The sequence below is a fragment of the Anas acuta genome, chromosome 29 (assembly GCF_963932015.1).
Source record: "Anas acuta chromosome 29, bAnaAcu1.1, whole genome shotgun sequence".
Taxonomy (NCBI): Eukaryota; Metazoa; Chordata; class Aves; order Anseriformes; family Anatidae; genus Anas; species Anas acuta.
Genome location: NC_089007.1, coordinates 2,127,483 through 2,152,294, shown reverse-complemented (window position 1 = coordinate 2,152,294; position 24,812 = coordinate 2,127,483). Strand labels below are relative to the sequence as shown.

General features: G+C 57.8%; 1 protein-coding gene and 1 long non-coding RNA gene across 2 annotated transcripts; one reads left to right on the top strand and one right to left on the bottom strand.

Moving 5' to 3' along the window:
- Positions 1–4,338: 4,338 nt before the first annotated feature.
- LOC137846022 (uncharacterized) lies at positions 4,339–15,996 on the bottom strand. Its single transcript, XR_011090358.1, has 3 exons — positions 15,895–15,996; positions 14,723–14,783; positions 4,339–5,386 (listed from the first exon to the last, which is right to left on the bottom strand). It is a non-coding gene; the product is annotated as an uncharacterized lncRNA (long non-coding RNA).
- A 6,039-nt stretch (positions 15,997–22,035) lies between these two features.
- On the top strand, positions 22,036–24,236 carry LOC137846016 (uncharacterized). The gene is made up of 5 exons (XM_068663588.1): positions 22,036–22,113; positions 23,120–23,198; positions 23,462–23,524; positions 23,749–23,909; positions 23,999–24,236. The coding sequence occupies exons 2-5, from the start codon at positions 23,163–23,165 to the stop codon at positions 24,111–24,113; spliced, it is 375 nt and encodes a 124-aa protein (XP_068519689.1). The 5' UTR covers positions 22,036–22,113; positions 23,120–23,162; the 3' UTR covers positions 24,114–24,236.
- Positions 24,237–24,812: the final 576 nt, after the last annotated feature.

Sequence of the window (24,812 nt, the reverse complement as noted above, 5' to 3'; positions counted from 1 at the left end):
ACAGAGTTATGGGAGAGAACTGTAAAAAGTAATTACAAATTATGAAAAACATATATAGCCTTTTCAGCCTGGTGGATGAGGCAGTGTGGCCGGTGTCTTGCAAAGATTTAATGCTCCTGGGCTTTATTATCTCTATCTAACCATCCATCCTTATAAAGCGATCACGGTACAGTATGCTACTGTAATAGCCCCAAACAACCCAGCCTGCGGCAGCGATAAGGCAGCCTGTGCCTGGCCAGTGCTCAAGCATCGTTTTATCATCTGGGCCATGTGAGACGCCCGGTCCTCCAAGGTCGGGGCATTTGGGGTGAGACCAGAGCCCCATCAATCCCCCCCTGACGTTAACGAGGGGCTGAGGGTGTGGGGATGGGGTCTGTGGTCCCACCCTGGATGGACACGACCCTGTGGGGTCTCCAGGCCACCAGGAGCCAGCCTGGCTGCTGAACCCCCAGCTGTGGCTTGTGGCCACCAAGTTGAGTCGATGCCACGGTTGTGTAGGTGCCAGGAGGAGCAGTTGTGGGAGCCCCAAGGCCACCAGAGATGCACAGTGCGACACACACGTGGAGTGACCCCAAGCCCTGGCACGTCTTGGACCCACCTTGCATGCACCATGCCAAGAGTTACGTACGTCTTTGGTGGCCGTAGGGGTGCACCAGATCCACCCAGAAACCACAGCTCAGCCTCCAGAGCCTGCCCGGGCCACGTTTATGGGAAAAAAATATATTAAAAAAAAAAAAAAGGCAATGGGGAAACCCATCGTCAGGGTAGCCCAGATGGGAGGCGCTCAGCAGCGGTCAGGACGAAGCAGCTGACTTGCACCCGCTCCCCCTGCGGTCGGCTGCTGCTGGAGAGCCAGCAAGGCCGGATGCTGGCAAGGAGCTGCAAATGAAATGAAAAACATCAGGTTGGAGAGGCTCCAGCTCCTCGACAAGGCGACTACTCACACACCGCCGTGCCAGATGAGCCCCGGCCAAGAGGCGAGGGCCAGCTCCCCGCAGGGACACCGCTCCACGCCGGCCCCAGCCACAGCCGTGGGTGGGAAAGGGGGGGCTGTGAAAACACCTCTGAGCCCAGGATTTTATGGTTTGCTTCCAGAAAGATTCAGGTCCTCCAGGAGGACGTCTGGTGACGGGCAGCAGGGCACCACAAGGTGCAGGTGACTTGAAAAGTCTCCCAAAATGTTGGGAGTCTTGGCCAATTCAAGGTCAACGGTGAGGTCTGCTCTGGACTGGAGACACGAGGACATTGTCCAAGGCCAAGATGGATTGGCCGCGTCTCACCTCATTGATTCTCAACTCTCTTGTCTAGGCCAAGAGCATCCTCTAGCTCATCCCACTGTGATGATGTTGAAGTCAGGCCAGAGGAATCACCACGAAGGTCCTCGTGCTCTCAGTTGGCCCCAGCCCAACCCCTGATGCTTGCACAGGGAGGGTGGAAGCCCTGGGACAAGTGGACAAGCTCCATTTTTGGCATCTCCATCCCCCAGGTCTTCAAGTCTTGGCCATCTCCAACAGTCCAAGGTTGGCTGAGATTCCTCCAGGCTCCCTTCAAACACTGCTGGTGCATGGAATCTCAGCTGTCTGATCCCATTTTGATACCCCAAAGAGGTTCCACAGGAGCCCACGTGGGTCCCCAAGGTGGCATGGAGACACCAGAGGTCCCTTTACACCTCCTGCTATGCTGTGTTGGCTCTCAAACCCAACCACAGTGAGGTGAGACCATCCATGGTCTCTTCTCAGTACTCAGAAACGCACTGGAAAATCTGAACTCGCCATCTCTCCTCCAGATTGCACCCATTTAATTCACCGTGTGATTTTGCTATTGATTTACAACACCCAGGCCCTGGATCTGGGTATTTTCAAATTGATTCAAACCTGCTTTCTATTGATTTAGCTTAAGTTGGTAGACGATCACTTTATGTTAGGCAGCCATAAGGTGCTTTTAAATCAACCCATCTGGACAATGCAGCTCTGGCACTGGCAGCTTAATAGGGAGGTATTCCCGTAAAGTGCTGGTCGTCTGGAAGCCAGCGTCTACACCACCACTGGGGCTGGAAGCAAATGTAATAGTGATTTTTTTTGTTTTGTTTTGTTTTGTGTTTTTTTGTTTTGTTTTGTTTTGTTTTGTTTTGGTGGTGGTGTTTGCTTTGGTTTTTAATTTGAGGCAAAAGTGGGGTTCGGAGGCAGAGTTTTGCAGGGAAGAAGGGGTTCTGGTGGCCTTTTGAATTTAAGGCAGCGCAGCTCGGGTCAAGTTGAAGCTCCGTTGTTTTGGGATGGGTTGGATGCAGCCACACCACCATGGTCATTCCTGGGCAGAGAGCTCTCCCCAGCCTGAATTTAGAGGGATGTCCCCACTAGTAAGACTGCAACACTCAAATCCACAGTGCCAGGAGGGAAACTGAGGCACGAGAGCCCACATCCACCTGCATCACAGCCAGCTGCAATTTTTTGCAAGATGACACCAAAAGTCTCCTTGAGGAGATTCAGATGGGTTACACCACTGTCCATGAGCATGCATAGGATGCTGTGGTGGCCCAGGTCACCGACTCCCCTCCTGCAATGTCCCCGTGGCTGGAAAAACCTCACGAAATCGTCTTCATTGTGCAGGCTTTATTGCACTATAAAAAGGTGTGGACCTTCCAGTCCAGCCTGGTGAAGGAGGGAGAAAAAGATAAATAACACACCTCCATAAATCACGCCGAGATTAATGGAGAGAGCTGAAGATAAAGCAAATAAGGGCACGTGCAGGAGCAGCTGTGCCGTGGCAGAGCCGCCGTGTCCTTCAGAGAAGGGTGCAGGAGGCTGATGGTGATGGGATGGTGCTGGTGATGGGATGGTGCTGGAAATGGGGTGGTGCTGGAAATGGGATGGTGCTGGTGATGGGATGTCATTGGTGATGGGATGTCATTGGCAATGGGATTTCTTTGGTGTTGGGATGCTGTTGATGATGGGATGTTGTTATTGATGGGATGTTGTTAGTGATGGGATGCAGGTGGTGATGGGATGCGGGTGGTGATGGGATGCCTTCAGCAATGGGATGGCAATGGGTGATAACTGACTTCTCCGTGCCTCAGTTTCCCTTCCCAGCCTCCATCTGTATCGGATGTTCCTGGGGTTCTCCCTTATTCTCCAAGACCGCATCCTCTCCCCTACTGCACCAGCCCGATCATTCCCATCCCAAAGCTGAGGACAGGATCCAGGCACCCAGCTCCATCACCGCGCATCCCTCAGTCAACAACCAGATCTCGAATACCCTTTGGCTCCTTCAAAGTGCTGGATCCAGCTCCAGGAGCAAATCCTCGGAATCCTGGATGCTCTGACCACTGAGCTGCGCTCCCACATGCGCTGAAAGATTTATCCCTGGGTAGTTGGCTGAGTTTCTAATGAGAGCCAAGACGGATGCTCCACTCACCAGTTAATAGGCTGGGTCTTGGATTAGTCACACTAACTGGCATCAATGCACTGATTTTCTTTTTATTGCACATTATAACTCATGCCTGGGGAGGCGAGATAGGAGTCTCACGGCACCGGGAAGATACGGCTGCAGCCGCTTGTTCAAAGCTCCTCGCTGAGGACCTGCCACTTCTGGCTGCTGTAAGCGGGTGGAGGGGAGCCAGGAGAGGTCAGCGCCCTGATTTGGGGATCCTCATGGTCTGTGGGAGATGGGGAGAAGAAGAAGGGGGGCTTAACAGGGGTGGTGGGTTGGGGTCTGTGTTCCAGCCTCCTCTTCTGTGTGTTCGGTGCCTTCGATGTCCTCCTTGCCACCCCAGGAGGAAGGATGGGTGCTGCACTGCTGCCAGAGCCCTCATTGCATCTCCTGCAGCTTCTCCCATTGGGTTTTGGTGTTGGGCAAGATTTTGGGTACTAGAGGGTCTCTTTGTTGTTCCCCATCCCTGAGAACAGCAGAATTTCGGGGCTGGGATGAGCCTGGGGCCATAACCCCACTTGATGCACTGGGGACCTGTGCCCACTGGGTGCCCATCGCCTCGCTGCAGGGGTGCTGGGTGCATCTCCAGCACCCATCCTGCTGCAGGGGGCTGCAAATCCCAGCCCTGCGGGGCCGGAGGAGCTGCAGCAGCCGGGCAGGAGCAGGCAGCAGCTCTGCGCTCATGATAAGCTGTTATCTCCCCATCTAGTGACCACAGCACGCATAGCAAGGCGCGCGATGCTGCAAATTATTTGGGATGCTCCCAAATTATTTAGGAGCTGAAGAAACACCGGACAGAGCGAGAGCTGCTGGAAAATACCCCAAAAAACAACCCCCCCTGGGGGTGAGCTCTTGGATGCGCCAGCCACGCGGTGCCACCCGCTCGCCGAAGCCGTGCCAAGAGTGGCCACGTCCTTGAGCGTCCCCAAGCCTGGAGCACCCCGAGGATGTCCCCGTTCCTGGTGGCCTCGAGCACGAGGCGGCTCCGACCGCAGCTGCCGCAGGGATTTTCCTCTGCTTTCCCCACTCAGCAGCTGGCCGTGATTTACGGCTCGCGCCGAAACGCCGCCACGTGGCTGCGCTCCCGTGGGCTGCCCGCCCCGCGCCCCGAAATCCCGGCGGAGGCCGATGGGATTAGGGGTTTATTTTTGTCTTGTGCAGTTTTTTATTATTATTATTATTTTTATTATTATTATTGGTTTTTGCAAAGAAAAATGAAAGAAAAAAGCGCCGCTTCGCTGTGGTTTCAAGGGTTGTGTTTCTCTGCAGAGGGTGCAGCCAGGCTGGAGGTGGTGGGGGTGGGTTGGGGATGCACCAGCGGCGTTGGCACTGTGGGCAAACCCTGATTTTAGTTTTTTCCACTTCATTTTCTTCCTTTTAGGGTGACGTGGGGATTGAGGCTGCTTTTTTTTCACTCTGGCTTCATTCAGCCAAATCCTCTTTGGTGATCCGTGATGCTTGGGCCTGGCTTCCCCATCTCCCAGCCCATCACCGTGACATCAGGACACCCCTTAACACCAAGCCTTGACTCACTCCAGACAAAACATAAATCATGATTTCAGCCTCCCCTTTCCTTTTCTGTCCTAATGAGACATCTTGGGCTTTATGCACCGGGAGCGGCCGGTGGAAGAGGCACAAAGCCGCATCCCGCGCTGGGGAAGCGCTGCCGGGGCCGGTGATTCACGAGCCTTTTCTTTTTCCAGACACTTCCATCACTTTCCTAACCCCTTTCCAAAGGCAGAACGCGGTTGATAATTGTTTTCATGTAAATTAGAGCCAATTAAACCAATGCAGAGTTTACTGGAAGGCGAGACGGACTTTCCACGGAATGAAACCTGTTTGAATTTCATCACATCGTTAATTACAGGTTAATGCGGAGGCAAACGGGGCGATTGCGTGGCTGCACAGTGGCCTCTCGCAGATTTCTTTTCATTGGTTTTATTTATTTTTTTCAAATTTCCTGCAAAAAAAAGAAACAATATATATACATATATATAAAGCAAGCAGACTTCTGCCTGTCCCGTGCATTTCCATGGCTGCAAACCATGGGACCGGAGGCAGGATCCGACCCCACTGGGGGCAGGCAGAGAAATTTGCTCTGGGTGCAGGGGCCGTGGTGGGGGCTGCCTTTTGTCAGGAATGCGAGGAGGGGGAGATTGCTCTCTCCAGTGCCTCGCAGAGCCCCAAAGGGAGGCAGAGCTTTGCCGACACATCCGCAAAATATGCAGGGAGCAAGCCGAAACAGGCCGGGGCTGCAGGCACCACTGCGCCCCGGCGCGCCCCAGCTGACGGGGAAAGGGGCCGGCACGGCTCGGGATGGAGTAAAAGGAGAAATGTCCTCTCCCTGCATCATTCCTCGAGTTTTTTCCCCTTGGCATCCATGTGAAGTTCTTGCAAATGAGGTCTTGGAGAGGATGGCATGGGGCGAGCTCATGGCTGGATGCTCCAGTGGTGCAAGAGCAAAGCGAAGATGGGGAGGCTCCAGTGGTGCAAAACCCAAACCAAGCCAGGGGTGTTTCCCTCCTGCAAAAGCAGACCTGATGGGGATGCTTCCCTCACGCAACAGCAAAAGCAAGGTCAGCGTTTTCCCGTGGTGCAAAAGCAGAGCTGAGCTGCGGATGCTGCCGTGGTGCAAGAGGGAAACCGAGAGGGGGATGCTCCACGCGTGGAGAAGCAAAGCTGGAGACGGGAACGCTTCCCTGGTGCAAAAGCTGAGCTCACACTTGGAGGTGTGGAAAAGGAGCTGGGGATGTGCAAAAGTAAGACTAAAACGGGGGTGCTCCCGTGGTGCAAAAATAAATGAAGACGTGGAGGCTCCCCCAGTGCAAAACCAAACCCAGCAAAGCTCAGCATCAGCCCCGTGGCCTCGCCACCGCTGCAAAAACCCAGGCAGGGCACCAAGGTTTTCCCTCAGGGCGCACAAAGGAGCCCGGCCTGCAGCACCCGCAGCGCCGGCACGGCAGCAAGCTGCGACTGGCGGAGCCCAGGCAGGATTTGGCTGCCCAGAAAATGAGCCCTGCAGAGGCGAAACCCTCCTGCAAAACCTCAGGAGCTGCATTCTCCTCCAGGCACCCTAAAAACCCCGCTCCCTGCCTGCCTGCAGCAAGCCGTTTTCCTTTTGAGCAGCAAATAAAATATAATTAGCCCGTTTTTTCTGTCTTTTTTTTTTTTTTTCATCACAGGGGGATTTCAGCCTTTTGTGGTTTTTATTTCTACTCTATTATTTTTTTTTTTTTCTTCACCCAAAACCACCCGTTCCTGCTTCAGCTGGTGATGCTCCTCTGCAGACGAAGGAAGCTTTTGCAGGATTTGGCCCTTCGGAGAGCACCTGCGGCAGGATTTGGCCGGGGTGCAAAGCTTCATTTGCTGGAATTGCCCCCCTGGGGCTCGCTGCCTTCTGCTTGGCTTCTCTAGTGTCTAATATGAGGTTGTGCTCCAGCCCTCTGCGGGTGGCATCGGTGCTCTTTCCTCTGCTCCCAGCTGTCTCTTTTGGGAAGATTTAGAGGTTTTTTTTTTTTCCTTCTTTTTTCCTGCTATTAAACACAGCCAAAAATTGGCTCAAACCCGTTCGATTTTGGTGAGGACGACCCAGAGCAGCCCCCGGGGTGATTGTGCAAAGCCCAGGGAAACGTAACCCCCTCCCCAAGAAAACAATTCTGCGTGGCCTGGGAGGGGGGAGAGCAGAGCCCGCAGCACCCAGGGGTGCTGGAGGAAGGAGAGGGGGAGGAATTCAGCATCAGCCCTGGCTGAGCCGGGCCGTGCAGGCTGCGGATCTGCAGAGACATCGCTCCCCCTGTCGATAACCGGGCTGGAAAACCGCGACTGGAGGCGGCTGCGCTGCAGCACCGCGGCTGCAAGCAAGCCCCCTCCCCAAATCCCCTTGGCTCTGCCTCATCTCGTGGATTTTTTTTTAATTCCTCTCCTCTGCCCACTCCCCCCCCAAAATAAAACCCTTTGGGGGAGAGGCAGGACAATGGTGGGGGGGCTTCAGGCTGGGAAAAGCCACGCGGGGGCTGGAGGGGGGTTGTTAATTCAGCCGAGCGCCTTTTTGGGGGGGTCTTTTTGGGAGCAGAGCTGCTTCTTTCCCAGTTTGGGGTCCCATTCTTGGGGGGTGTGGGGCTGTTCCTCCACCCATTTGGGGTCCCCCATTTGGGAGATACGGGGCTGCTTCGCCACCGATTTGAGGTCCCCCCTTTTTGGAGGATGTGGGGCTCTTTATCCACCAATTCGAGGTCCCCACATTTTGGGGGCTGTTTCTTTGGGGTCCCCACGTCCGTATTCACGTGGGTTCCATTTAACAGCTTTCTGCAGGATTACTCGTTTTCCCCTGGAACAACCATTTTGCTGCTTTTTAGACCCAAATAAGCCGCCCTGCAGCTGCCTACCCTACAAGCCGTGGGAAAATGGGGACATCTCTGCCACCGCCACCACGAGGCACCACTGTCCCCTCCCCCCAGTGCCACCACGGGTGTCCCAGGGGGGACATCTCTCCTGGGGGGGGCCTTTTCCAGCACAGCCACCTTATTCTGAGTGTCCCCCAGGTTCTCACCTGCCCTCGGATATGGGTGTCATCAGTGGTGTGCAGCTGCTGAAATCCACCAAAATCCCCCATTCCTGGCCCTAAAAAGGGCTCGTTTCACCCCAAATAGCACCCCAGCCCATTGCTAGGTTTGGATAGCATGAAAAACAGCCCCAAATGCAAAATGGGGCAATTATCGGCTATTTTGGTTCACTCGTGGTTGGGGTGGTGGGAAAGGAGTGCTGAGCCCAGCCATCCCACTGCATGTCCAGGTTTGGCCCCAGCCCGGGTTTTGCAGTGAATGGGGGTGGATTCGAGGTTTGCTTAATGACCTTTCCATAAAATGGGGCAAAAACAGGGATTTGGGGGAAAAATATGGCATAGGGGGGGCACTGCAGGTAGCCCAGAGCCAAGCAGATTTCCCCTTTTCCCCTGCAAAACTCAGAACCAGCGATACAAGGAGTTCAGAATAATAATAATAAAAAAGAATCTCTTTTTTTTTTTTCTTTTTAATTTTATTAACATTATTTTTTTTTTTCAAAAGCAGAGGATTTTTCAAGCGGAATGCCACCAGCGCGGTTTTCCTCCAGGGGCAAATAAATAAACTGCAATGAAACCTGCGGGAAGGAGCGGCGCCTGACCTTTTCAAAGACAATTAAAATCCTGACGGAAACGGCGTTTTAAGGAGAATAATCAAAGCTTCGCGCTAAAAAAAAATAATAAAAAACCTAAAAAATCAGGATTTTTCTTTTCCCAGGGAGGTTTTTCTTTCTTTTCCCAGCTGAAATTAGGGTGCAAGTGGGGCTGGGTTAGGGTGAAATAAGTGGCTTTGGGGTGTGTTTGCACCTGATGATGATAATCGGAGGTGCCGAAAAATTTCTGCAGAGCTTTTTGGAAGCGATAAGGGGCTGAGGGGGGTGGGGATTCTGCCCTTTCCCCTCGCCTTCCCATCGCTTTTATTCCCCTCTCCCTGCAGCCCTGCTTGGGTTTATCGAGCATCTCTGCGGTGCTCATTACCACCGTATCTGTTCTTTCGGACTATTTTAACTTTTTTTTTTTTTTTATTATGATTTCATTTTATGACCCCGCTTTTTTTTTTTTTTTTTTTCTTTTCCCAGGTAATACCAAAAAAAAAAAAAAAAAAAAAAAAAAGCACATCCCACAGCCACTTTGCCTGGAGGGATCCGATATAAAATACAGAACAATTTGTCAGTTACAACAGGAAATAAAGATGATGGATTGGAGGGACAGAGCCAGCCTCCCACCGCAGCCCTTTCCCCTCCTCTCGGCGCGGGGAGCGCAGGCAGACGCTGAAAAAGGTGGAGGAAACGGGTGTTTGGGTGAATATTTGGGATTTCTGGGGGCTTTGGCAGCCTGGGCAAGGCAGAGCTGGTGGAGGGGGGAGTTTTAAGCAGCAACCTAAAAGCTGAGAGGTTTCCAAAAGCACCGGGAGCAAACAGTGACCCTTCTTGCTCCTTCCACCCATAGCAAATTTTGTGGTTTTTTGGCTGGAAATACCCCAGGTGCTGGAACCGGACCCAAACTCCCAGCGATGTTCCCAAATGTTTCCCCCCCTCGAAGCTGAAAATGGTCAAGTTTGATGTTTTTTGGCCAAAATTCAGTCTTTTGGTACTTCCAGCCAAAATACCCAGGCCCAAAAAAAAAGAGATGGAGAATTTTTTTTTTTTTTTTCCTGGGGAATATTGGGAGAAAAAAAGGTTATTTTTCATTCAATCAGGGCTACCCCAATATAAAATGGGGGAAATGTTGTGTGTGTGTGTGTGTTAAAAACTGCTGACCACCAGTAAACACCAGTCTGGAGGAAGTGAGATTTCCCAGAGCCGCTTAATTAGACGGGATAATTGCAAGGCGATGGCTAACGAGTGGTTGGGGATGTTTGCATCCACCGGCATCCTCCGGGTTTTTTATCTCAGCACCTGCCTGGGACACGCTGCGGGGTCTGGCCTCTTGGCCACTGCGGGAGATGCTGGAGAGGGTTTGGTGCAAGAAGATGTTTTTTTGGGGAAAAAATGGAGCATCCCTCCCCAACGGATGGGGCAGTCCGTGAGGGAACGGGGAGCCACGTTTTGTTCCTACGTCTGGTTTCCATCCGAGCTCCAAAAGCTGCAGCAGCTGGGGGGCACCTGTGGGGTGAGCAGTGCCCATCCCTTGGTTTGGGTGAAAAAACGCTAAATTTGAAGCCTTGGAGGGAAATGCCACGTGTGTGCACATGGTGCCTCCATCACCCGTGTCAGGGTGCTTGGCTGGGATGCGGATGTTGCTTTGTGGGCATTTTGTCCAAGCAGCTGTCAGAGGCTCTCCATTTTGGGGTGTTTCTAACCCAAATTGACCCCCTCAGGATGAAGGGAACGGGGTTGGAGGCAGCGTCTGCCCTTCTCCTTGGGGTCTGGGCTGCCTCCCACCGCCATCCCAAACCTTCACAGCAAGGCGAGCCCCCGCTCCCGCTGCTCCGTCCCCACGTCCCCAACGCGGCCACCCCGCCACCGAAGGAGGAAAATCGCAGCGGAAAGAGGAAAAAAACGGTGAAAAACAAAAACAAAGCCGTCGGGGAGCGCGGCGAGGACAAAGGACCGCAGCGCCCGCGCTAAAACAAAGCCCTGACAAGAGGCAGATGTCTCCCGAGGAGCCGCTGTCCGTAAATCACCGCCGTGCCGGGGCCGCGCGCTGCCAGCACCGGGGACACCCCGGCTCGGTGTCACCCCCCCCCGATGGCGTCACCCCAGGGGGTTGCAGCGTCACCCCCCTACCCCTCTGTGGGGTTTGTCCCCTCCTTGGCATTATTAGGGGAGGTAGAGGTGATCCCTGGTCCTGGTGTCCCCATCCAGCCTGGCGCTGCCCTCCCCAGTTGGTGCCCAACCGGTTCAGCTCACCGACTCTGCGGGGCACCAGTGCGATACTGGGATGGGGACAAAGGAACTGGGAAAAGGGCAAGGGGATAAATAGGGTCTGCCCCGCTGGTCCTGGGCACCCAGGGTGGGTGGAGAGAGGGGAATGGGAAGGACAGACAGAGCAAGGACAGACGGATAAGGAAGGGTGGGAAGGGTAGGGAGACGGATGGGAAGGACAGACGGATGGGAAGGACGGACGGACGGATGGATGGATGGATGGGAAGGGTAGAAAAGATGGATAAATGGGTAGGAATGGGTAGGAAGGACAGACGGGGGGGATGGATGGATGGATGGATGGATGGATGGATGGATGGATGGATGGATGGACGGACGGACGGACGGACGGATGGACAGGAAGGACAGACAGAAAGGAGAGGCAGACGGGAGGGAAGGACAGATGGGGAGGAGACGTGGAACGTGAGAATGCGTGGGTAGGGACAGATGGAGAGAAAGGACAGAGAAAAAGGATGGATGGGGAGACGGGAAGGGCACAGGGATACGGAGAGGTGGACGGGAAGGACGGACAGACAGAAAGGATTCCTCTCTCCTTGGGCACCTCTTGTGCATCTCCCCCTCCCCTGCACCCTCTCCTCCTCTCCCCCTTCTCTCCCCATCCCCTCACCTCATCTCCTTGAAGCTCCCCGCCACCCTGTCCCTATCTCCATCACCCTGTCCCCATCCCCACCACCCTGTCCCCATCCCCGTCCCCTCCACCTTGTCCCCGTCCCCATCCCCGTCCCTGCTCAGCCTCGCTGGGGACGGCACTAAATAACAGCGGGGCCGCGCCGCTCTCCCACCTCCCGCATAATCACCCGGCAGCTACGCTCCTGCCTTCGCCTTTTTGATTTTCTGCTTGAATTTCAAAGGCGCCGCGCGCCCGCCTGCATACAAATTGCAGCCTTTACCCCGAAATGGAGAAATGCAGATTTTTTTTTTTTTTTTTTTTTTTTTTTATTTGCGGTTGCCTTGGAAACCTTCCCTCGGCTGCTCCTCGACTTTCAAGGTAGACACGGCCGAGGTGGCGGCCGTTGAGCTGGAGAGAGGTCCCCAAAGCGCCCTGAAGGACTCTTGGGGACGTTTGGGGTCCCCAACCCACATTTGGGGTCCCCAAGCCACCCCGGTGGGGTCCGCATCGCGGCGGGTCCCCAGAGCAGGGACGCCTCCAAGCATCTCTCCCGCAGGGAATGATGAGACTAAAGCACGGACAACACCCCCCCCGCCACCCATTTTGCCCATTTTCCACCCAAAATGGGTCTCCCCGGCCATTTTGCTGCTGTGCTGATGTCGGCTTTACGACCTGCCCACAGTGCCCAAAGTCCTGGTTTTTGGCACCGTTACGGGGGAGCTTTGGGGTTATTGGCACTGTGGCCCCAAAACCTCGATAACCCGCAGCCCCGATGTTATAGGGGTTTTGGGGAGCCCTCCCCAGCCCCGAAATGCAGCTCCCGACCCCGAGGCACCTTGATGTCCCCAAACCCACGCTCAAATTTCCCCCTTGGGTGGGAAAACGGGGGCAGAGGGAGGCAGCTGGGTGTCCGCCGTGGTCCTGCACGTGGGGAAACTGAGGCAGGGGAGGGAAGGAGGTGCCTGGGGGGGGGCTGAGTTTGCTGCAGGTGCCCCCAGGACGGAGCTGGTGGCCTCATTCATCCCCCACCACGTAGGGCTGTGTCCCCCCCCCCCCTTCCCCTTCCCTCCTGCAGCCGCCCTGCCCTGGCGCTGATTTAATGGGCTCTAATGGGAATAAAAATGAAGCCATTTTAATGGGTTTCCTTCTCTTTTAAATATTCATTTTGCAGCGGCTTCGGCGGCTCTTTTCCCCTCCTTTTGTCACCGGGGCTGGTGGAACGAATCCCATTTCCCAGCTCGCTTTGAGCACGTTGGGTTTCGGAGGCAGGGCCGGGGGTGGCTGCGGGGCCGGGAACTCGCTGCTCCCCCAAAAATGCTGCCCTGGGGTGGGGGTGGAGGGGGGGGGGATAAAACCTCAGCCCTGCCTTTGGGGTACCCAAAAGTGGAGCTGGGGTGAGGGCAGAAGTGGGGTCAGCGTGTGGCTCCACCAGCCCCGCTGCACCCCCTTCCTACAGACCTCAGCTTTCTCCCCTTTATTTATTTATTCATTTATTTATTTATTTATTTTGCTTTTTCTTAGCTAAATTTGGGGAGATGGAGAGAAAAATGCAGAATTTAGTGATTAGGTTGAACGTAGGGGGGGGGGATCAGGCAAAAACCCAGCGCGCCCCATGGGAACAACGGGGCGAGCACAACCCTTTAGCAGCCATCAGAGAATCCACAGCAGCCGGGCACTGGGGGGGTCGCGCCGTAACTGGGGACATTGGGATTTTTTTTTTTTGGGGGGGGGTCCGGGGTTCCCAGGAGGGGCGGCCACCTCGCCGCGTTCCTGTGCGAGCCCCGAGGGTGGAGCAATTGTCCCAAAAATGGGGCTCGGTGGGGTTTTGCCCCCCCCCATCCCCCCCCATTCAGGCCCTTGGCTACCGGGGCAGGGCCCTGGTGGTGTCACCTGTCCCGTGCCACTTGTCCCCAGCACCCTTGGGTGCTCTTGGGGCCGCCTGTCCTGGCCTGGGTGTTTGGGGTCTCATCCTGCATCGCTTCCCCGGGGGGGCACCCTTGGGTGCCTGTGTCCAACCCCATAACACTCAGCCCCATCGCACCCCACCCCATCCCACCCCATGACCCCTCTCCCTACCCCACAACCCCCCCACCCCATCCCACAGCTCCCCACCCACCCCACAACCCCCCCCCCCACCCCATCCCGTCCCCCCCCCCCCCATCCTACATTCCCACCCCATACCCATCTCCCCTCCATCCCCAACCCAATGCAGGGGATGGGGACCTGGGGGGGGGCAGCAGTGGGGTGAGGCTGTCGCCCCCCTCTGAGCACCCCGGTGGGCAGCGTGACCCCAAAAAAAAACACGGGGGGGGGGGATCCCCACGACCCCACACCCCCCTTGCTGGAGGTTTTTGCAACCGAGCGGGCGACGCTCCCCATCTGCTCCACAGCACCAAATTCTCCATTTTTGGGGCTTATTTTTGCCTCCCCACCCCAAAAAAAAATAAAAAATCCCATTTTAGGCAGAATCTCTTAAAGAGAAGGGGAAAAAAAGAAAAAAAAGAAAACCTGGGGAAAATGTTAAAGCCTCGTCGGCTCCGAGGTCTCTGCTGCGAGAACAAAGGAACGGCAGCAAATATTGGGTGAAAAAACGCCGGATTGATTCCAGCCCCCCCCCGCCGCCCCCCTTTTGTTGCAGGTTCATAGCACGTTGGGGGGGGGGGGGAAGCTCCGTGCCTATAAATCACCGCTCCTCACTCAGCCCCAAACGATGCTGCCCCCCCCCCACAACACCCAGCTGTGGGCACCCAAACCCCACAGCACGATTTTTTTGGGGGGGGGGGGTCTAAGGGGTATTTTTTTTTGGGGGGGGTCTTTGTAGGGCGGGATGGGGGTGCATGGGAAGAGGGGGTCACGGCAAGGCTAAGGGAGCCCCCCCGCTCGGCTCGGCGCGCCGCGGACGACCTTTCCAGCTCTGCCTCCCCCTCCCCTCTCCCCCCCCCGTGCTTTTTTTTTTTTTTTTTTTTTTTTCCCATTTTTTTATGTTCTCCCGGTCGCCGCTGCGGGGATATTATTTTCCGTAGCGTCGTGGTGCAGTGCAGAGAGCAGGCGAGGAAGAAAGAGCCGAGCCCTCGCCCCCCCCCCTCCCCACCACCCTCCGCTGCCCCCCGCTCTTCGAATTGCAGCAGCGACAAACTGAGCCCCAAATCCCCTGATTTTTCCCCAAAAATAAGTGCTTTGGATGAGCACGGCCCTGAAGGGGTGCACGTGGGGGGGGGGGGGGGGAACATATTTGGGGCTTGCCTGGGAGCGGAGTTGGGGTGAGCTTCGCGTGTGCCCCTCTGTGCACGCACCGGGGGGGGTCCTGGGGGGAGAAGAAGGGGTCGTAAATTGCAAGGGAAACGTGGCTGCACAGCTGCACGCGTGCACGCTCCTGTGTGTGCGTGCAAACACGCACGGACACGTGCATGCACACAGCCAACGTGGGCACGCCCATGCCTGCACACTCACCTGCCTGCTCACACGCACGCACATCCCAGCACGTGCACACGCATGTGCTCACGTTCCCGCTTCCGTGGTGCACACACACACACTGCCATGCATGCACTCGTGTGCCTGTGCATGGGCACGCATGCACGCACGCACTCATGCCTGTACACGTGCACTCTGGTGCACACCCACATGCACATTCTCATGCATGCAAACGTGTATTTGCACATAGACACACGCACACATATGCACATGCATCCACACACGTGCACGGAGACACGTGCAGATAAATGCATGCACACTCATGGAGGCACTTGCAGACACGTGCACGTACCCGCAGACACAGGCACACACTTGCACACATGCAGACACATGAACGTGCATGCGGACACATACAGACACATGCACAGACATGCAGGCACACGCACACACCTGCACACGCGCAGACATGAACATGCGTGCACACTCATGCTGACAAGTGCACACACACTCATGCAGACACATGGAAGCTCATACATGCAGACACGCACACTTGCACACATGCAGGTGCACAAACATGCATGCAGACACACGCACACACCCACGCACGTGCACACCCACAAACGTGCACCCACCCAGCTGCATGCAAACAAATGCACGCACTTTTGTGCAGACACATGGAGACGCATGCACGCCACTTGCACATACATGCAGATGCATGTACACGCACACTTGCAGACGCATGCATGCACACACTTACACACCGCTGCATGCACATGCATGCACACACATGCACACAGACCATGTGCATGCATGCACACCCTTGCACACTCACACGCACACACGTGTGCACACCCCCAGCCACACACCCCCTGCGCGCAAGCACACGCCTGCACGCGAGCCCAGCGTGCTCACGCGTGCACACACGTGCCCGGGCGTGCACGCACACGCACACGCGTGCCCGTGGGGCCTGGCGCAGCCCCAGCCCGGCGCCGCCGGTGACTCACCCGCTCCCCGCCGCATCGATCCCCATCAATCTCCCCCCGGGACCCCCCGCTCCGCGCCCGCCGCTCGCTGGCCCCGCATCGGCTGCGCGGGGCACACGGGGGGGTGGGGGTGGGGGGGGGGGCGGTCGCCCCGGCAACGGTCGCCATGGAGCCCGCAGCATCCCCGCAGCATCACCCCCCCCCCCGCTGGACCACGGCCCCCGCTTGTATAAGGGGGGTGCTTCGGGGTGCGGGGGTTGCACGGTCACCGGGGGGGGGTTGCGGTTACCGGGGGGGGGTTGCATGGGTATATGGGGGCTTGGGTTTGTGTGGGGGGGAGTGGGGGGGGAGTGGGGGGGGATGAATGGGGTAAGTGGGGGGGGGAGGAGGGAAAAGGGGAAGGAAAAGGGAAGAAAAAGGGAGAAAAGGGAAGAAAAAGGGAGAAAGGGAAGAAAAAGGGAGAAAATGGAAAGAAAGGAGAAAGAAAATGGGAGGAAAAGGAAAGGGAAAGGAAAGGGAAAGAAAAAGGGAAAGAAAAGAGAAGGAAAAGAAAAGGAAAAGGGAAGGAAAACTGAAAGGAAATGGAAAGAAAATGGAAGAAAAGGGAAGGAAAATGGAAAGAAAAAGGAAGGAAAAGAGGAAGAAAAAGGGAAGAAAAAGGGCAAGGAAAAAAAGGGAAGAAAAAGGGCAAGGAAAGCGAAAGAAAGGAGAAAGAAATGGAAAGAAAATAAAAAAAAAAAAAAAAAGAAAATGAAAAGAGGGGCAGTGGAAAGGGAGCAGCACATTTCTCATTTTCAGCACATTTTCTGCATTTTCAGAAAAGCAAAGCACCAAAATCGCCCTTTTTCCCCCCAAGGGGGAGCAGGGGGTGCTGCGATGAGCCTGCTGGGGTGCTTGGGGGGGGCTGGGGGCTCTGCTCCTTTTTTGAGGTGTTTAACATTAAATTTAGCCCCGCTTTCCTGGTGCGGCTGGGAAAAGCGAGGTTTTCTGCTCACAACCTGGGGTCGTTGTCCCAATATTAGCACTTTTTAACCCAAAACTCAACCCGGCTTTCGCGGCGCTGCCGGGCACCGGGAGGAGGGTTTGGGTTTGGAGCGGACCCAATTTGGGAGGATTTCTCCCCAGATTTCACCTCGGACCCAGGGGGGGTGGGATTGGGGGGGGGTCAGATCCTGAGCCGGGATTGGTTGGGGGGGCTGAAGTGGCGAGGCTGGATTGGTCCAGAGACCCCACGGCCTCCCTCCGATTGGTCGGGGGGGGGGGGCTGCTGACGTCACACGGGGGACGCCCTGATGACGTCACCGAGGCGAGCGATGACGTCATCACTCCCACCCCCGCGGCTGCAGCCCCAGACCCGGTGCTGACCCCAGCGATGGGTGGGGGGGGTGCCCAGGTTCTCCCCAAAACTGCAAACTCGCTCGCACAGCAAAGGGCAAAAACCCCACCGAGGGCTGGGGGGGGCTCCCTCCGACCCCCCCAAACCCCCCCAAACCCCCCCAGCCCCCTCCTGATCCCCCCCTCACCCCCCCATAGCCCCAAACCCACCCCCAACCCCGCGGCCCCCCATGCTCTCAGCACCCCTCCCTGCAGCAGCTTCCCCCCAAATTTTTCCGCAATATTAAAATTTCCACCCCCTCCCCGGGAATATTTGTGCCAAGAAGCAGCAAATAAAGACGTGGATGTCCCGGGTGGGGCTGGGGGGGGGCAAGCTCCTTCGTTAGAGGCAGAAACCCCCCCGGCGTGCGGGGGGGGGAAGGCGATGATAATATTTTATGGTTGCCTTTTTTACGAGGCGGGCTCTTCACCGCCGCCCTGGCACAAGGAGGCGAGTGGGATAAATCGTCTGGTGCCAGAGGAGAAGCACGAGGCCTGTCCGTTTGTCCCCTGTCCCCCCCCCCCCAAAGCAGCCGTCCCCATAAATGCCACCCGTGTCCCCAAAATGGGCACCAGCCCCCGGGTGTTGTCCCCCCCTTGAGCCAAAATCCCCGGCTCTGAGGTTGGTCCCAGCTCCAGGTGTTGTCCCCCAGCCCCGTTCCTGGCCCCGTTTTGGGGGCATTGTCCCCACCCTGGGCACCAAATTTGGGTCCAGGCCGGGAGATGTGCCCAGAGACCACCCCAAGACGCTGTCCCCATGTCCCAGGCGCTGTCCCCTTGGCCCAAGGCACCCCCTGAAGCCACCAGTCCTGGTGTGAGGCATCGTCCCCAACCCGAGGTCACGTCCCCAGGTCCCAAACACGCTCCCTAAATCCTGTCCCCAGCCCCAGCACAGCACCCCTGACCCTGGCCACGTCCCCAGGTCCCAAATGCTGCCACAACACCGGGCTTGTCCCCAAGCGGGGGACACCAGCGAGCTGAGAAGGAAGAAAACCATCACCGGGGGGGCAAAGAGGAGCTTCAGAGCCACGTGGAGAGACCAAAACCCAAATTCCCCAAAATTAATTCCCTCCCGGACAGCAGCACCGGCACCAGCACAACCCCAAACCTGCCACCAGAGAATCCCCACATGGGACCAGGGCTTGGGGTGAACCAGCCCAGGCTCTCATCCCCTTCCTTCCAACCCTTTTTTTGGGGGGTAAAACAAGCCCTGAGCCCCCGATAAATCGCTGTCCCCCCCCCCCCGGCGCGTCCCAGCCGAGATCCGTGATCCGGCCGCGCTGTCGGAGTAAATCTCACGGCTCTCCCGGCGTTGCCGAGACCCCAATAAATATCTCCATTTCCTGCTGTCCTGGAGGGAAGATCCGATCAGCTTTTAAATGTCAAACGTAAAGTAAAGTTTGTCATAAAAAAAAAGCCCATAAATAAATAAATAAATAAATAAATAAATAAAAGAAACCCGCCGTGGCCGGCCGGGAGCCAGAGCAGCTTGGGGAGGTGCCGGGAAGGTTTTGGGGGTCCCATTGGGTCCCTATCACACCCCAAAAGCCCCCCCCTCCATAAGCCCACACCCAAATTTGGGGACAGGGCAGGTGGCAGGGCAGGATTTTACCCCAGGCACCCCAAATCCTTGGGGGTGCTTCGGGATTCGCCCCCATCCTTTCACCCGCATCACCATGGGGCAGGAAAAAAAAAACAAATCCCCCCCCGAAACCCTCCCCTTTGTGTTTTATTTTAATTTTTTTTTTCCTCCTGGCTCGCCAGCCACCGATCCCCGTCCGTTTTAATGCCTCGCATGACGCCATCCCATTTGGGCTCTCCTGAATCACGTCCTTCCAGGGACTAATTAAGCACGGAGCCGCCGCGGGGCACGGATTTATGGGGCCGTATTTCAGGCCCGGGGGGGGGGGGGAATCGGTGGCACCGGGTGGCTGTGAGTGTGTGTGTCCCCCCCTGGGGGGCTCGGTGACACCCTTGGGTGGGGTTGATGGGGGGCAAATTTGGGTGGTGGGAAGGTGGGGAGGGGGAATGGGGGGAGAGGGAGTGGGGAGCACCCAAAGGTGCTGCTGTGCTTGGAGATGGGGGGTCCTGGGGGGGTCACCTGCTGCCTGGTGTCACCCCCTGCCCGGTGTCACCCCCTGCCTGGTGTCACCCCCTGTCCAAATGTCACCCCCTGTCCAAAATTGGGTCTGGTGTTGGCATCGCTGGACCTCCACCGCCCTCTACCCTCCCCTGGCAAAACCACAGCCGACCCCCGGGGACCCCCCCCCCGAGCACCCCGGCACCGGGATCCAGCTGTGCCCAGATGTGGCAGCGATCCCCAAATCCAGCTGTGCACGGAGGGGGGGGGGGGGGCAACAAACCCCCGGGATCCAGCTGTGCACAGCGGTGCCATCGATCCCTGGGATCCAGCTGTGCCCAGATGTGACATCGGTCCCCAAATCCAGCTGTGCCCGAATGTGGCACCGATTTTTGGGATCCAGCTGTGCCCAGATGTGGCACCGATTTTGGGGATCCAGCTGTGCCTAGATGTGGTGTCGGTCCCCGGGATCCGGCCGTGGCGGTGATTTTGGGGACCCAGCCGTGTCCAGATGCCACCCCAGCCCCCAGGCTCCAGCTGTGCGCATCGGTGCCATCGACCCCCAGATCCAGCTGTGCCCAGATGTGGCCCTGTCCCCCCCCCAGCAGAACCTCATCGCATCCCCCACCCCCTCCAGCTGTCTGTCTGTCCGTCCCCATGTCCCTCCGTCCCCGTGTCCCTCTGTCCCCATGTCCCTCTGTCCCCATGTCCCTGCACCCCCCTGCCCCCCCATCCTCCCGTCCATCCGTCCGTCCGTCCGTCCGTCCATCCCCAGCCCTGCCAGCCCCCCCCAGCACATGTCCGTCTGTCTGTCCGTCCACCCATCGGGGTGCAGGTCCCTTGGGGGGGGACACAGCGGCCCCATGTCCCCGTCCCCACCCCGGTGCCTCATTAGGATGCAGCAGCGGCTGCGACTGCGCCAGAGCTGGGACAGGGCCAGGGACCTTGGTGAGGGGGGGGGGGGGGGACAACACCTGAACCCCCCCCCAAACCCTCCCCTGGCTTTGACAAAGCTGCCTCAGTTTCCCCACCCGCCCCCACCTCCCCCGTTGCTCCTCTTTTCCCCAGAAATCAACCCAAAATGGGGTTTGGGGGGGGGGGGGCTGTCACACTGCGGTGGCTGCGCCGAGCCCGCTGTTAATCGCAAGGTCAAAGCCATTCCGGGGACATTAAAACGGTGGCTGAGGGGGGGGGACACGGGGACTTGGCCCCCCCGGGGAAAGGGGGGGGGGAGCACAGAGCATTGCGCTTTAATTTAAGCCGTTAAGGTCAGCAGCAAAATGGAGCCGGGGTTTAAATCAGGGAATAAAGGGGAAAAAAATAACCAAAAAATGGGGTGGGAGGAAAAATGGGGGTTTGGGGGAAATTCTGGGGGAATTGGGTTCATCAGGGGGCTGGTGCTCCCCCCCCCCCCGGTGACAGGGGGATGGATGGATGGATGGATGGGCTCCTTCCAGCCCGGCTCCTCGCTATTGATTTTCCTTTAATGAAAGTTAATTATAACAATGATTTAATTAATAGCGGCGCGCTCGGGCTTTACGGCTTCCCGCATTAGGGCTGCCCATAAATCCCCCCCGACAGCCCCAGGCTGGGCCCCCCCCCCCCCCACACACACACAGCACCCCCGGGGGGGGCCCAGCCTGTGGGGACACCGCCCCCAGCCCCTGGGGGGACACAGCCCCGGCCCCCCACCCCCCAGCCCCGTGCACACGCGTGTGCAACCACACGCTCTGAAGGACAGCAATGCAACCCTCTGCTTTGTGTGCACACGTGGGCACATGTGCAAGCACACGCATGAAAATGTGCACACTTGCACACGTGCAAACATGCACGCAGGTGCACGCACATTCAAATATGTGCATGCATGTACACATGTGCATGCACGTGCAAACATGTGTACACACAAGTGCACACTTGCAAACATTTGCACATACATGCACACACGCAAAACCATGAGCACACACGTGCACATGCATGCAAATATGTACACATGTGCATGCACATGCAAACGTAAGCATACAAGTCGCATGTGCAAACACATGCACACACGTGCACATACGTGTAAATATGCACACAGCTGCATCTACATGCAAACATGCACGCATACAGGCACACACATGCAAACATGCACACATGTGCAAACACACACACGCAAACCTATGCACACATAGCTATGTACAAATACGTACACAGGTGCATTTACATGCAAATGTGTGCACACACGCAAAAACGCGTGCAAACATTTGCACACATGCAAATCCATGCGTGCAAAAGCTTGCACACACATGCAAACCCATGCACACGCGTGCACATGCATGCAAACATTTGCAAACACACGCATGCATTTGCACACTCATGCACACACCTCCCCCACGTGTGCACACGCACACAGATACGTGCAAATACTCACACGCGTGTGCAAACACGCGTGCAAACGTGCACACCCCCGTGCACACCCCCACCCCCATGCACGCCCCCCTGGTGCACTTCCTCCCCTTGGCCGCCAGGGGGCGCCAAGCACGCCCCGCCCCTTCCCCATGGCCACGCCCCCCCCCGCGCTGATCCCACCTCCTATTGGCCACGCCCCCTCTTGGCCACGCCCTCCCCGGGTGCACGCAGCCGCCGCCTCCTCCCTGACCGCAGGGGGCGCTGTGGCGCCGTTCCTGGAGGGGGGAGGCGCTCTAGGTGGCGGCACCGCCTCCCTCTCTATGGTGCTTCCGGGCTGCGCTTCCGGTCGCGCCTGCGCAGTCGGTGCCCCCGCGACCTGCCCGCCGCCGGTGCGCCAGGTGAGGGGCCCGGGGGGGGCGGAACGGGGGGGGGGGGCACCGGGAGGGGGAGGGGAGGGGGGGAGAGGGGCGGGGGGGGCTCGCACGGGGCTGGGGGGGGCCCGGAGAGGTTTGGGGGGAGTTTGGGGGCGAGCCCCTGCGGTTTGGGGTCATTTCTCCCTCACGCTGAGTTTTGGGGTGAAAACCGGCAATTTAGGGTCAGCTCCTCCTCACACTGCGTTTTGGGGTGAATCCCGGCCATTTAGGGTTAGCTCGCCTTCAAACTGCGTGTTGGGGTGTTCCCCCTTCGCTATAGGGTCACCTCCCCCTCACACCGCATTTTGGGGTGAATCCCTGCATTTTAGGGTATTGTTCCCCACCAGCTACATTTTGGGGCGAATCCCTGCGTTTTGGGGTTTCCTCCCCCTCCCCCGTGCATTTTGAGGCGACCTCCACCAAATTTATTTTGGGGTGACCCCGCTTTGCGTTTTGGGGTGGCCTCAACTGCATTTGGGGTGAGCCCCTGCGTTTTGGGGTGCCCCCCATACTCACTGCATTTTGGGTGCCCCCCCCACTATATTATGGGGTGACCCCCCCTTTTACACAGCGTTTTGGGACCCCCATAAATCACTGCATTTTGGGGTCCTCCCCCACTTCATTTTGGGTTGACCCCTCCCCTTCACACTACATTTTGGGGTGACCCTCCTTTTACACAGCAATTTGGGGCCCCCATTATCACTACATTTTGGGGTGACCCCCCCCTTCACGCTGCATTTAGGGTCACCCCCATACCCACAACATTTTGGGGTGCCCCCCCCATTCACTCTGCATTTTGCCCCCCCCCCTTTGGGGTTTCACCCCTCCTACCCCATTCTGCCCCCCCCACGTCCCTTTCCAGGCCAGGTTGTGCCCCCCCCATGCCCCCTTTGTCCCCCCCCCCTTTCCAATGCCCCCCCCAAGCCCCCGGTGCCAGCCACGTGTCCCACCCCCCCTCTGTGCCCCCCCTTGTCCCTTTGTCCCCCCCCAGGACCCCCCCGTGCTCCGGAGGCCGCTCCCCCCCCGCCCCCGCCATGCTCTGCACCAAGGTGGTCGCCGCGCCCGCGCTGGTGAGTGGGGTCGTGGGGGGGGGGGACACATGGGGGGGGGGCTTTTTTTGGGGGTGGGGGGCCATTTGGGGACACTTTTTGCCTTTTTAGGGCCACCCTGAAGTCAACAGAAGGCGCTCAGCTTGGGGGGGGAGGGGGTTAAAGGTGGTTTTGTGCCCCCGACCCCAAGCAGGTTTTGGGGTGGGGGACATGGGGGGGGGGACACACCCCTGGGGGGGGCTCTGTGTGTGTCCCCCCCCCCAAAATGTGGCCGTGCCTTGCAGGTGAGGAGGGTCCCGCGGGTGCTGTGCCAGCCCCTCTCCGTCCCCCTGAGCACCCCCGAGCAGGTAATGGGGTGGGGGGGGACACAATGGGGTGGGGGGGCTCATGGTGACCCCAAAAACGGGCGCGCGGAGGGGGCTCAGCCCCAAAAACAGCCCCAAAAATGGGCACGTTGAGCTGGGGGGGGGGGGAAACTGAGGCACGAGGGGGTTGTGCCGCCCACCGGCTGTGTCCCCATGTCCCCGTGTCCCCCCCCCATGTCCCTATGTCCCCGTGTCCCCCCCCCCAGGTGCGGCCGGGCGCTTGTAGGGCCGTCGCCACCAGCGCCGCCCGTCGCGACATCGACACCGCCGCCAAATTCATCGGGGCCGGCGCCGCCACCGTGGGGGTGGCCGGTTCCGGGGCCGGCATCGGCACCGTCTTCGGCAGCCTCATCATCGGTTACGCCAGGTCAGGAAGGGGACATCATTTTTGGGGATATTTTAGGGTTTTTATGGGGTGGGGGGGGTGCTGAGCGTGCCCCCCCCCCGTCCCCGCAGGAACCCGTCGCTGAAGCAGCAGCTCTTCTCCTACGCCATCCTGGGCTTCGCCCTCTCCGAGGCCATGGGGCTCTTCTGCCTCATGGTGGCCTTCCTCATCCTCTTCGCCATGTGACGGGGACACCGGGGACGATGGCTGCCGGGGGAGGATTTGGGGGGGGGTCAGGGGGCGCCCCGCTCCCCCCCCCCCCCCATACACACACACACCCCGGGAATAAAGACGGTTGGATAACGATAACGGGGCCGGTGTCCGCGTGCCTTCTCGGCAGCCCCGCGCGTTGTCACCTCCCCGGGGTGGCACTGGGAGGGGGGACATCGCCCCCCCCCCGCCCCAGGGACGTCGCGGCCCCGCTGTCACTTCCCTGGGGACACCTTGGGGTGGGGTGGGGGGGACGGACGGGACAATCGCGGGAGGTGGGGACGGGGTCGTGACCCTGGGGGGTGCCGAACGGGTGTCGGCACCAGTGTATGGGGCTGGGGGCTCTGTAGGGATGTCCCTCATGTCGCGATATCCCCCCATGTCGTGATATCCCAGGTCGCAAGGGTCTCCATGGCATGATGTCCTCAATGTCATGACATCCCCTGTGTCGTGATGGCCTCTGTGTCACGACAGCCTCCGTGCTGTGATGGTCTCCACGTCACGATGTCCCCCGTGTCATGATAACCCCTGTTTTGCAATGGCCTCTGTGTCACGATGGCCTCCAGGTCACAATGTCCCTCATATTGCAACGCCCTCCATGTCACAACATCCCTCATGTCACGACAGCCTCTGGATGGCCTCAGTGTCACGACAGCCTCCACGTCAGCGATGGTC